Genomic DNA, 13,201 nt, shown 5'->3' on the forward strand with positions numbered 1-13,201 from the left:
TTAGGCACAGGAGTACATTCAGCCAGAGACTCATTCCACCGAGATACACAAAGCGTCATAGGAAGTCATTCCTGCCTGTGGCCATCAAACTTTACAACTCCTTCCTTGGAGGGTCAGACACCCTGAGCCAATAGGCTGGTCCTGGACTTATTTCCTGGCATAATTTACATATTACTATTTAATTATTTATGGTTTCATTACTATTTAATTATTTATGGTGCAACTGTAACAAAAACCAATTTCCCCTGGGATCAATAAAGTATGACTATGACTTAAAATTATTTTTTTCTCTTTTAAATTAGTTCCAAACTGGGATCAATAAGAAACATGATTGAAATGATACACTTCCAGTAGTCAGAAATTTGTCTGACATACAGGAAGACACTTGTGTTGATTAGATGATAATCAAAGATCTTCAGATCCTTTGTCAATGGCCTTCTCTGCAATCAAGCCAGGAATGGGGCAGCCTAATGACATCTCTAGTCTTGGGCTTCATTCACAATGGAGTAGCCCATTACAGCTACAAAGAAATAATGTTGGAGTAACTCAGCAAGTTTAGCAGCACCTTCAGAGGGCAATGGACGTTTGACATTTTGGGTCACGACCTTCATCTAGACTAAAAGATAGAGAAAAGGTAGCCAGGGTAAGAATGACAGGGTCCAGTTTCCAGCATCTAAGTCTCTTGCATCTCCATAGCTGTAGAAAGACCCAGTAAGTACTGGTTCAGTCGGTCAAATGGTGGGTAACATTTGTGACATTAAAAATAGTGAAATCATCATCAGCAAGTTGCGAAACCTTCAGCCAACCCACACCACTTTCTCCCAATCACAATCATCAATACCATAATTGCATAAAAACAAATGCTGTTTTAAGTAATCTACAGATCAGGCAGTACGTGGGAACAGGAACAGAGTGAATGTTTCACATCAAAAACCTCTCACCAGAAATGGTATCTCCACACTAAAACATTAACTGTTTCTCTTTCTACAGATACTAGCTGGCTTACTGATTGATCCTCGCTTTTTCTGTTTTACATCAGATTTCCAGCACCAACTGTCTTTTGATTTATCAACCACAAATATACAATTCCAGCATCCTTGATTTAACTGAATTACCTGTATAAAATCAAGAGGGGCTTAAATAGGATAAATGCACTCAGCACTTTCCCCAGGGTTGGGGAATCAAAAACTAGACACCATAGGTTTATGGTCAGAGGAGAAGGCTTAATAGGTACACGAGTGGCAACATATTTATTTATTACACATGGGGCCAACAGGTCTGTTTGAGGCAGGCACAACAACAACTTGTAAAAGACATTTGGATAGGTACATGGATAGGAAAGGTTTGGAAGGTTATGAGCCAAATGCTGGCAAATGGGACTAGTTTGGATCAGTTGGGCTAAAGGGCCTGTTTCTATGCTGAATGACCCTGCGAATTAGCCACAGCAAAAAAGCAGCCAAAAGATCAAGCTAAGCCCATGTACTCATAGTACTTCCTGACCCTTCAGCACTTCTTAAATATTCAAGCCATACTCTACAACGAGTAGTCAAAACTGCTCAATGCATCACTAGTATCAGCCTAGCCGCTGTCAAGGACACACCCACCTGAATATACAGAAAGGTGCTAGAAAAGGGTCAGTAATATTATGAAGGATCACACCCACCCTGCTCATGGACTGATTGTCCCACTCCCATCAGGGAGGAAACTACATAGCATCTTTGCCAAAACCACCACTCAAAAACAGTTACTTTCCCCAAGTAGTAAGGCTGATCAACATCTCCAACCCACGAACTCCACCACTACTTTATTATTTCCTGTAAAGCCTAGCATCACTTTATGGATACTCTATAAACTACCTTATGTACTTCTATTTATGGTGTGTTTTTATTATTGTCTTTATTTTTTTAAGCTGAATCTGACCCTGAATGACAACTATTTTGTTCTCATAGAAACACAGAAAATCTACAGCACAATACAGGCCCTTCTGCCCACAAAGTTGTGCCGAACATGTCCTTACCTTAGAAATTACTAGGCTTATCCATAGTCCTCTATTTTTCTAAGCTCCATGCACCTATCTAAACGTCTCTTAGAAGACCCTATCGTATCCGCCTCCACCACCGTTGCCAGCAACCCATTCCACGCACTCACCACTCTGAGTAGAAAACTTACCCCTGACATCTCCTCTGTACCTACTCCCCAGCACCTTACACCTGTGTCCTCTTGTGGCAACCATTTCAGCCCTGGGAAAAAGCCTCTGACTATCCACACGATCTCCTTCCACTTGTGTACAGGAAATGACAAACAATCATGAATCTGGGATAACAATGATTAGCTTATGACTTGCTTGGAAGGGTGGTTCTGCAACTACTCAGAAGGTTAAAAACATTCGGCACAGAGAAGCTTTCTTCGTTACTCCTCTCATTTTGAAACTTGATATTTATTCCCACTTACATCTGTGCACTGTGCTTACGTCATGGACCATCTACAAAGTCCACCAAAGAGACTCACAAAGCATCCCCAACTCTTCTTTCCCTATCACAAAATGCAGTAAGAGTCAAGTTATGAGGATTTATCCATCAGAAGGCTCACAGAATGAAATACTAATGTTGGGAAGTTGCATAGAAGAGGGAGAACTAAATTTCAATCCTTAAGTCAAATCTGTATTTTGCAGGCAATTTGATAATGCTCAGATATCTGAGAACAGTTGATTCTACTTTATGCAAAAAGCAAATTTCAATCACATTTTGATTTTAGCAGTTCTTCTGGTTACTTCATCTGAAAATTATTTGCATTATTCATACTTTATCCTGGAACACCATGCTTCATCTCTTTGTCACACTAAAACAAAATCTCCCCAGAGAATACTATATCCTTTGAATACTCTCCAGACTTCTTAAAATCTTTACATTATTACAATGGTTTTCAAAAAAAAACAATGGAATACTGTACTCTGGGTTTGTTTTACAGTGATTTGTTTAATAATTTTGTTTTGTATGATCCAGCACAATATTTTTTATAACTGTGATGGGAAACCTTTGGCAATCCGTACCCTTCATGTTCACCAGCATCTGTTCTACAATACATATTCATTAAGAACAAAATTGCCAACCAGCCTCCTCTAATTACTCCTAAGTATACATCCTTGAGCTGTTTACATTCTTGTTTAGATTGCTATTTGATCTGGTCTTTCTTGTAAAAGATTTTACTTCTCCACTTTGTGCACTAGGTACCAGCTCTTCTTTTTCCACTAGCCCTTTTCCTGTGTTCTTTTTATTATTTAAGTCATCCTTCACTTCAGAATGGAAAACCAACTGAAGTGAAAAATGCAAAGTGGAGGGAGGGGAAGTCAATGGCTGGCAAGTGTTATAATTTGTTTTTGAAATAAATTCAGGGATCAATTTGTCTATTAAAGTATTATGAATAGTTTATTTGGGTGATCATTCCTAATAGTGCATTTCCATGAATGATCTGCAGAGAAAACACAGGTCTTGGTACGAACCATCTTGCTGAGTTCTTTCCAGCAGAGTCTGGATTATTTGGAAACTGTTATTAATTACCTAGGGAAGGGGAGCTCTCCTCTATCAATTTCCTGACAGTTTATTCTACCTTGCAGGTCCCAATGCTTCCTGCTGTTTACACAGATCATGAAAGTGCCCACTTCTACAGCCAAGTCTGCTTGAGTCTGGCCATCTGCTCCAAACTAACTTGCTGCATTTAATTCTCCCCAGCCCACCCCCATGTTCAGAGACAAGACCTCTCCTCTCACTAAAAGGCCAAACTTTCACCACCCCATTTATTAATGACTAAGACAACAGTGAACTGTGTGAACCTGTATTGCTCATGAAATTCTAGATTAAGCTTTATCTGTTCAAAGCAGCACTTGGAAAAGCCACAGAGCAGCAGAAAGCTGCTGTCTGAGCCGGTGGGAAGAAGCTGATAGCGCTCATGATGATGATACTGGGGCAGCATGTGTTATAACTGGCAGTACACGCCATCCTGATCAACAACGTAAACTTAAAACCCATCATGTAAACATTAATAGCTCTGCTCTCACAAGCATGATTTGGTCTCTCCAACTCTAAGAAGGAAGCAAACACAAATACTTTAACACTTTATGAAAATATCAGCCCTGGAGGCTTTACATCAGGAAGATCTTCTTTTGAAATTGGAACTTAAATGGTTTAATTCCAACAAAGCCAGAAAACCAGAGAAGCTGACCTCTATTATTACTGTTATTCAAATGGCATAATAAATATTACTAGAATATGTAAAAGCATATAACTTATACACGATTCTAGTAATATTTATTGTGCCATTTGGATCGGTATTTAAGGATAAGAAGTGATCACGAATGTTGGTTGGCCAGGTAACAGGTGCAAGCTAAAATAGATTAGATGTTCAGTATGTGGTGTCACTGTATGTATACATCTGCTGCCCCACAAAGCAAACTGAGCTCAACTTCTACAATGGGAGAAGTTAACCAGAAACCATAAGGATGGAGAAAATGCAAAGGGATTTACCTCAAAGTAAAACAAACTTCAAAATACAGCAAGCTCACAGGAGCAGTTTCACAACAGCATTGAAGGGATCATGGGTGAGGATAATACCCCTTATGGTAGAAATGGTGAGCAATCTCAGAGCTACCAATCGTGCAAGAAAATAATGCGAGGTGCCTCCACAAAAAGAACTGGAGGAGTGTTCCGCTTCAGATCTGACTGATAATGAAAACAATATGGTTCATATTCTCTTCCATATACACCCCTGAGATTCATTTCTTTGTGGGTATTCACAGTAAATACAAGAAACACAATAGAATCAATGAAAGACCACACCCAACAGGAGGGACAAACAATGTGCAAGACAACAAACTATGAAAATACAAAAAGGGAAAAATAAAAATAATAATAAATAAATAAGCAATAATTTTCTAGAACATGGGATGAAGAATCCTTGAAAGTGAGTCCATAGGTGTGGGAACAGGTCAGAGATGGGCCAAGTGAAGTTATCCCCTCTGGTTCAAGAGCCTGATGGTTGAGAGGTCATAACTGTTCCTGAACCTGGTGGTGTGGACCCTGAGGCTCAGGACCCATTTGTTCTTTTAATGTTCTTCCACAAAGTCCCATCATCCATTTTCTATTCCTGCCCTAACACATCGCACCAGGTGATAATCCGCAGATTTTGAGGTCCAGCTTTTTGGCCTCCTTCCTAACTCCCTCTCCTCAGTACACAGGACCTCTTCTCCCTTTCTACCAATGTCATTAGGGCAGATGTACACCATGATTTCCAGCTGCTTACCATCACCAGTTTCACATCCCCCCCGCCCCCCAAGAATGTTCTGTAGACACTCTGAGACAATTGCAGTACACAGAAACACATCATCTCTATCGCAACTACAGCATTTCCTGCCTGACTTTACCTCTCCCTGTTGAGCTGCTGAACCAGCCACAGTGCCACAGACCTGGCTGCTTCTGCTGTGGTGCCCTGTTAGGTAATTTCCTCCCCACCACCAAGCAGCATCTAAAGGGGAAAAGGACCACTAAGTGTGTTTACTCAGACTGATTACTATTCACTGCAATGTTAAATCTTCCTTTTTCCTCCTTGAATATTTATTTATCCATGTCCACTGTATTAAAAATGTTTCTAATTCCAATCCCCTCACTTATTTTCCCTTCTCCAATCTCTCCACAGGAAGACCCTTAGCCCATTTTAAGATATACGGTACATATTTCATCTTAACAGGCTTGGCATCTTTTCTGAAGCTTAGTGCCCCGAAAGAGAATAATATTCAATAACGTGGGATCCAACCAGTGATGTATAAAGTTTAATATAACTCCCCTGCTTTTAAACTCTATGCCTCTATTTATAAAACTCGGGATCCTGGATGCTTAAAATAGAAATTACTTTATTGACTTGTCCTGCCACCCTCAAAGATTTGTGTTGATCAACCACAGATATCCATTCCTATGCACCCTTTGATATTGGATCATTTAGTTGACACAGCCCTTTCACCAGTCAGTCCATGTTCTCCTGAAATCTCTCGTAATAATAATATCTTCCAACTTTGTCATCTGCAATTTTAATCATTAACCAAGATCATTAGTCTGGATTTTAAAAAGACAATATTCCCATTAGCAAACCCAGGAAATAATCACTGAATATTTCAGACTATTCATTACTGCAGCTTCTGCTTGCATTGTCAATGCTATATATGCCATTTTATCATTAATCTCAGGGACTTTGATTTTCTAAGGTTATTACGGAATGTAGCTCTGAAGTCAACTCAATGAGAAAATATTATAAAATGTGTACGGGTAGAATTGAGGATGCGTGACAGGCAGCACAAAAGCATAGAGGTCAGTGCAAACCTTTACAGTGCAACGATCATCGTTTGGGTCAAGTTCCCACTGCTGCCTGTAAGGAGTTTGTACATTAACACCATGATCACAGGCATTCATTATATGTGCTCTTATTTCCTTCTGCACTCCAAAGATGTACAGTTAACGTTAGTGGGTTGTGGGCATGTAATGTTGGCACCAAAAACATGGAGAGACTTGCAGACTGCCCCCAGCACAGTTCTCAGACCGTGTTGGTCATTAATGCAGTTCACGTAGGTTTTGATGTACGTGTGACAAATGAAGCTAATCTTTGATTCAAAAACAATATCGGTGATTCAGAAGTATTTAATCACAACCCTGTGGTTGTTACCAACCAACTCTATAAACGTTAATAAGAACCCAAGTTATAAGGCAGAGTCAGTAATAATTACAGCTGAATGGAATGAAATGTAAATCTGAATGTTATTGTTGTTATGAAGTATGGATTTCAATTGAAAAGCAAAGCTCCATGCCATTTTCATCTGCAAAACATTTCATTCAATTCACCTGTAATTACTAACTCTGTCTTTTTTTCATGGCCTTCCATTATCCATTGCACTGCAATTTCCATAGGTTGCAATAACATTCCAAACATTGCTGCTCTGATCTCCTCATCGTTTAATGATTCCAATGGCGGCCATAACTTCAGCTGCAAGACATTAACGATCTGGCATGCTCTTTCTCCTCTTCACCTTTCTACCTTTAAAATACAGTAATCACTTTAAAACCCAACTCCTTAACCAAGGTCTTGGTTTAAGGGTATGTGTCCTTGATGAGGTTGTCATTTAACTTTACATGAGAACATACCTGTTAAGCAACACGTGACTTTTTGCTACATACAAGGGGTGACTGATAAATTTGTGGCCTAAGGTAGAAGGAGTCAATTTTAGAAAACCTAGCACATCTATTTTTCAACATAGTCCCCTCCTACATGTACACACTTAGTCCAGCGGTCGTGGAGCATACGGATCCCTTCTTTGTAAAAGTGACCCACAGCAGGGGTGATTGATAAGTTTGTGGCCTAAGGTAGAAGGAGATGAGTTATACGGGTCTTGTTACATGCACATGCAGTTCAACTCTTTCAGTGATTATGCAGAAAGCTTGAAGTTAATAACTCATCTTCTTCTACCTTAGGCCATGAAGTTATCAATCACCGCTGCTGTGGACCACCTCTGGAGGTCCAAGATGCCGACTTCTACAAAGAAGGGATCCGTATGTTCCAAACGTAGGAAAAATAAATGTGCTAGTTTTTCTAAAATTGACTCCTTCTACTTTAGGCCATGAACTTATCAATCACCCCTCGTATATCCAAGTAACCGATGTCATTGTTGTAGATGCTCCTTCTAAAAGGCAAATTCAATCAACAATTGTAGACTTCAGTGTTTTACATTTTAAAATCAATATTTCAAGTGATTTAAATGTGTGACTCCAGTGGCTCAGTTGGTACACTACAATTGCTGAGTCAGGATCAAATCACAACTTTGATTCTTGGTCTTGGCTTATTTATCAACTTTGAATCAATGAAGCATGCAATTGAAGGGAATGGTGTCATGAGCAACAGAAAAAACAAGTTCACTGATTGTCATCCAGCAACCTCCACCTGAAAGGGAACATTAGGTTCCCACTGAGGATCAGCTCACACTCCCCCAAAATCTCCCTTTGCTCCAATTTCTAACCTACCACTCGAAAAATGATTGAGAGGGGAAGCACACCTGTAAAGTCATGCACTTACAACCAACATTTATTTAAGGGAGAATGGGAAGATAACTAGAAATCCTTAAAAATATACTTAGCAATGTATTTCCTTTTTAAAAGAAAAAAACATCCACAAGAAGATGACAGGAAGGTTTTTAATCACTCCACGTTGGAAATGCCCCTTTTACATGATCCTTGCTGTTCTCCAAAGTTTGCCCAACGTCAAGAAATCTAAATCCTTTGATAGTGTTGGGTCTGAGATCGCTGGGGAAAAAAATGTATCGAACAGCAATAATAGCCTTTCCTCCTAGCAGTGCAGGATAAAAATGCATTCATTAGCATTAATACAAGAGATTCTGCAGATGCAGAAAATCCAATGCAACACACACAAAACGCTGGTGGAACTCAGCAAGCATTTCTGTTATAAATCAGATAGGAGTGGGATCTTGCTATGTGAAAAATAGTACGAATACGTATTCCAATTCAGTAGAGCAGCAACAGGTAAAACAGAATGCAACTTACACTATTTATGCAAAGGATTTTATGCAACCACAAATACACAATGACCTAACATGTAATTATTACATTTAAGGATACTGATAATACTTTAAGCAAATATTTTTGCAAGATTAGTAATTTAGCATGTTGGGGAGATGAGGGAAAGTGTTATTGTAGCAGATCAAACCAGCCCTAAAATTGGAAAATGGTCTGGATCTTCCAGTGACAAGGAGCTGATTAAACATGAGAACAAGTTATGATTTCAACTAGTTCAGTAATTCCCTATTAAATTCCTTAATTCAGATCACAAATACTGCACAGCCATAATTTAACGGAAAAATGATTAGATTAAGTTGTATCAAAATGCAAACTAACATCACTGTTTATATTTGCATTCCTCACTTTATCTCTAAATGCTAGATGATTATTACTTTCCACGGACTACGTCCTGAAATTGGCTGTTATAAATAAAACAGTGTTATCTCTATTCCTTTGGTTTGGGTTCAGAGAGCAGAGTCTGAAGAGTTGCAAACAGAACTGAATACAGTGGATTACGGTTAATTTGGCCATTGGTCAATCACAGCAGCTACTTATTTGGGGCAACTCTTAAAGAGCAAAAACTAATTGAGAAAATTGCCAGGATTTCCTTTGTTTATTTGGAACACTATGCCACTTAATTTATGGAGGTGACTGTTAGCGAACAGGTTCTAACTAGTGCCAGTCATGCACACTTGTGTGGCCTTTGGATGCTACACCATGCTTAGAGCAGTTTTTAAATAGTGTCAGTTGTGGTGTGTTTGTGTTAAAAAAAACCTGAGTTTTGTCACTGATAGTTGGCCAGAAGCAAGTAGTAAGACAATTAAGAGCTGTTTTGCTCACTGTGGTTTCAAGCATTGAGGTTTGGAGATGGGGGAGTGAAAATGAAACCATTTCACTACTTCAGCAAGTTAGAAACTACAAAGAATTTGAAGGTATCAACAATCATCAAGTGAGGCTATACTTAGAAAGAGTACTGTATAAAGCTTTGGTCACAAGAAAGATGTGGAAAAAGTGCAGAGAAGATTTCAGAGCGTTTCCAGGAGTAGAGGGCCTTAGTTACAGGCAGAGGGCTGGCTAGGTGATTTTTTTTTTTTACGTATCGGAATGCAGGAAAGTGAGGGGCAACCTTTAAGAAATATTTAAGATTATGAGCGAATTAGATAACATGATTGAAAACAGTCTTTTCTGCAAGGTAGGGTAGCCCAAGACAAGGGGAGATAGATTTAGGGTGAAGGGGAAAAGATTTAAAAGAAGCCTAGGGTCAAAGTTGCAGAAGGTGAAAATTACAGAGAACTCACTGAGTTGCAGATATACCAGACTGCAACAATATGAAGATGGTTGTGTCTCTCTGTGTCTACACACACCTATCTCTATGCTGTAATAAACTGGAAGTTTCCTAAATTTGTGACAATTGTTCGCCAGTGAATGTGCACTTTTTAAAAATTAATTTTTATGCCAAGAATGAGTTGAACTAAATTGAAAACCTCCTTAATTGCAATTTTTGAACCATGCAATGCCAAATAATTTTCATTTTTGATTGGAATCCGAGAAAATTTATGGTGCATCATAAGGCGCAAGGACAGTCAAGCTGGAATTAGATTTATTATCTCGAATTTATCAGAAACCATAATCACAAATAACCTCCAAAGTTGCCAACACTGACTTTCCAAACTTCTATACAATTCTTTCAAGTTGCAAATTTTTAGTATTAGGAAGATCTATGTGTCAGTATTTCTTACAGTGTTGCTAAAGATCTAATTATTCAAACAATATTGATAAAACAAGTATAAACCCACTGCAGTTCTGACCAAATCTTAATTCTTTAAAAATAAAACTGACATGTTCGGTTTTGCAGTTCTGCTTCCAGACAGCAAACCATTAAGAGATATTTGCAAACTTGCCCCAGCCACACTATATAGGCCAGCATTCCTAAAAAGATCGCACTTCATACATCACAGTTATCCTAAGTGAAGTACCGACAAATTAAATGACCATCAGGAGAGGATTTGTAGCTGCATGATATGGGAACTGGTGGACCTCATTGTGGTTCGTGATGTACCAATGTTTAAACAGTGACAAAATTTTATAGAGGCAATCTGTTTTGAAAGACAGATTCAAAAGATAATTAGCTTTTGTGGGAAATGATTTAACACGGTGCACACAGATTAAGTCAATGAAGCATGCAAAATATTGCTTTAATTATATTTCTTTACCTTCACTCTGTATACATAACAGGTACGAATAAAAGGTGCAACAAACATACGAATGAGGTTAAGTGGGAAAATGTACCAAGCCATGATCAAATGGCACAGCAGACACGACGGACCAATTCTACTCTTCTGTCTTATGGTCTTGATCTACACGCTCAGCATACTTTTCAAGTCTCTGAAAAAATTGCCAATCAGATTCCCTTTAAATCTTTGGTTTCACATCTATGCTCTCCAGTTTTAGACTCCCCTTCGCCGGAAAAAGACTGACCACTAACTCATCTATGCCCCTCAATTTGATACTACATTGACTAAAGACTACATCAACTAGAATCAGAAACTACAATTAATGCAACAGGGTGCCTCTGGAGTAAACATTAGTCCAATCTTCAAGGAAACAGCCGCATTTAAGATTTTTTTTCTAAAAGCCCGATCAACACAATGGCCTGGGTAGATGAGCAAGGGAATCAATAATAATAAGTATGAATCAACTGTTGTGATTGAACGTTGTTCATATTGTGGAGAACAACTGTTCTTGTACCAGTGGAAATACTGGACCAAATCAAGTATTCTGATTAGAAGACTGGCCATTTTTTTTTAAAGGACAAGTCCAATCTCCCTATGGTAAAAGTATGTTCCATACAGTTTTCTTGGGAGATGTAATGGATTATGTTCATGCAGAAATAGAATAACCATGGCCTGAATTGGGAGCTAATCGCATAGGAACAATGTTTGCTGAAACACTGAAGACGCCACAATGGTTTTGTAGCCTCTGCAGCATTGATTTATCACAGCACTCGACAACAGAAGACAAGTATAATATTAGTAGGAGCGAATTATGAACAAGTCATTTATATAAACTGCTGCTCCATAGGGCTCAACATAAGTAATCCAGGTCACTAAATTCATCTCCAATTTAGAAGCAATTTTGATTATAACATACGAGCTCCAGTAGTTTTACAGTGGCCAATAAGGACAACTGATGCGTTTTAAAATCCATCTGAGGAAATGCTCAAGAGTGAATCCTATCAAATTGAAAGCAGCAAACTTCTTTGCTATCGTCCGATACCATCTTCTGCCAGAAAATACAGACAGTACCAGGAAGCCGAAAGAAAAGCCGCACCAGGCAACAATTTATGGGTAGCCGAGGACTGACACTGAGTGACTGACCGCAGGGATCGTCTGGATCACATTAATAGACCGGTTCCCTTTGTGACGGAGATGCGGGTTGCAATTCGCTGAGATTCCCACATGAAAATTATATAGATTTCCTCTTGACCAATACCAATTAGTGTTAAAAATTGAGATTTTGATCTTCCAGACAAATCGAGTCCTAGAAAAAGCGTGTACTGTTTTGTGTTTACCCTTCGATTACGATCGGAACACCTCACGCAAACCGCATTCATCCCTTCTGTCATCGCATTCATTGAGGAGCAATAAAAATCATTAGTAACCGAGGGATCAAGGAAAAAACGGCAGTTAATAACACAGAGCAACGTGGAAACAACAGGCGTTCGCCGTTCATTATTACTTTAAATAGAATGTCAGCCGCTCCTAAACGGAAAAACTAAACAGAACGTTGAAAGCTCGGCAGCCAGTATATTTCAATAAATTCACATATATACTCACCCAATATGACGCATATTACATCCAAACAAACAAAGGGGACTCTGTATCTGTCAAACATCTTGCTCTCTCGATGTGATAGTTGACTATCGCTCCTCTCTTCAAATATTATTGAAGTTGGCTTCGTTTTGTCTGCAGGATGAAGTCGCTTTGCTGCGCGTGTTCAACGAGGAAAGGAGGATAGAGTGCCCGAGTTTAAAAGGACGACTAAAACCAATACAAGTTACGGGAGAGGAGGAGGCTGAAGGCTAATGGCTGACGTAGGCTCAATTTCACAGTTGAAGGAGGAAAACGTAAGCCCGCATTGCTAATGGGACTGTACTCTGAACGTTTACATATCACCGGCAGGCACGGGCAACGGGGGGGGGGGGGAGAAAACAAATCCTCCACTCTCGCCCTCTCCCCAACAGGCTTTCGAACGAGGTGTTCGGCGTGACTGTGACGTTAGGACCCCGCTCCCCATCACAATGAGAGCCCAAGGCGGGGCTCCAAACGTCCCGCACTCACGCCCGACGTCTGGTCAGGCTGCAGGAGCACCGCCCATCCACACACGTCAGGCATCACGTCCAGCTGCCAGAAACAGGGAAGGAGTGCAGTTGGCAAGAGAGAAAAATCTGCGTCGTAGATTGGTGGCATTAGAAAACCACTTAACACTCAACGCTTTAAAATACGGAATTAATATAGTCCAAAATCCAGATCAAACCGTTCTTCCTGGACCACAGGCTGTCCACCCGTAGAGGACAAATCAAAAGCTGCGCTATG

General features: G+C 39.6%; 1 protein-coding gene across 2 annotated transcripts in view; it reads right to left on the minus strand.

Annotated features, from left to right (window-relative positions):
• plpp1a (phospholipid phosphatase 1a) overlaps positions 1 to 12,932 on the minus strand; it is a 110,037-nt gene extending 97,105 nt beyond the window's left edge. The window contains exon 1 of one of the 2 annotated variants that reach the window (XM_063042930.1): positions 12,443 to 12,932. In XM_063042930.1, the coding sequence (XP_062899000.1) occupies positions 12,443 to 12,500 (58 nt within the window). In that variant the 5' untranslated portion in view covers positions 12,501 to 12,932. The remainder of the gene's footprint in view (positions 1 to 12,442) is intronic. The other variant, XM_063042931.1, reaches the window with a different exon arrangement.
• Positions 12,933 to 13,201: the final 269 nt, after the last annotated feature.

This window comes from Mobula hypostoma, chromosome 3 (assembly GCF_963921235.1).
Source record: "Mobula hypostoma chromosome 3, sMobHyp1.1, whole genome shotgun sequence".
In the NCBI taxonomy this organism is placed as follows: domain Eukaryota; kingdom Metazoa; phylum Chordata; class Chondrichthyes; order Myliobatiformes; family Myliobatidae; genus Mobula; species Mobula hypostoma.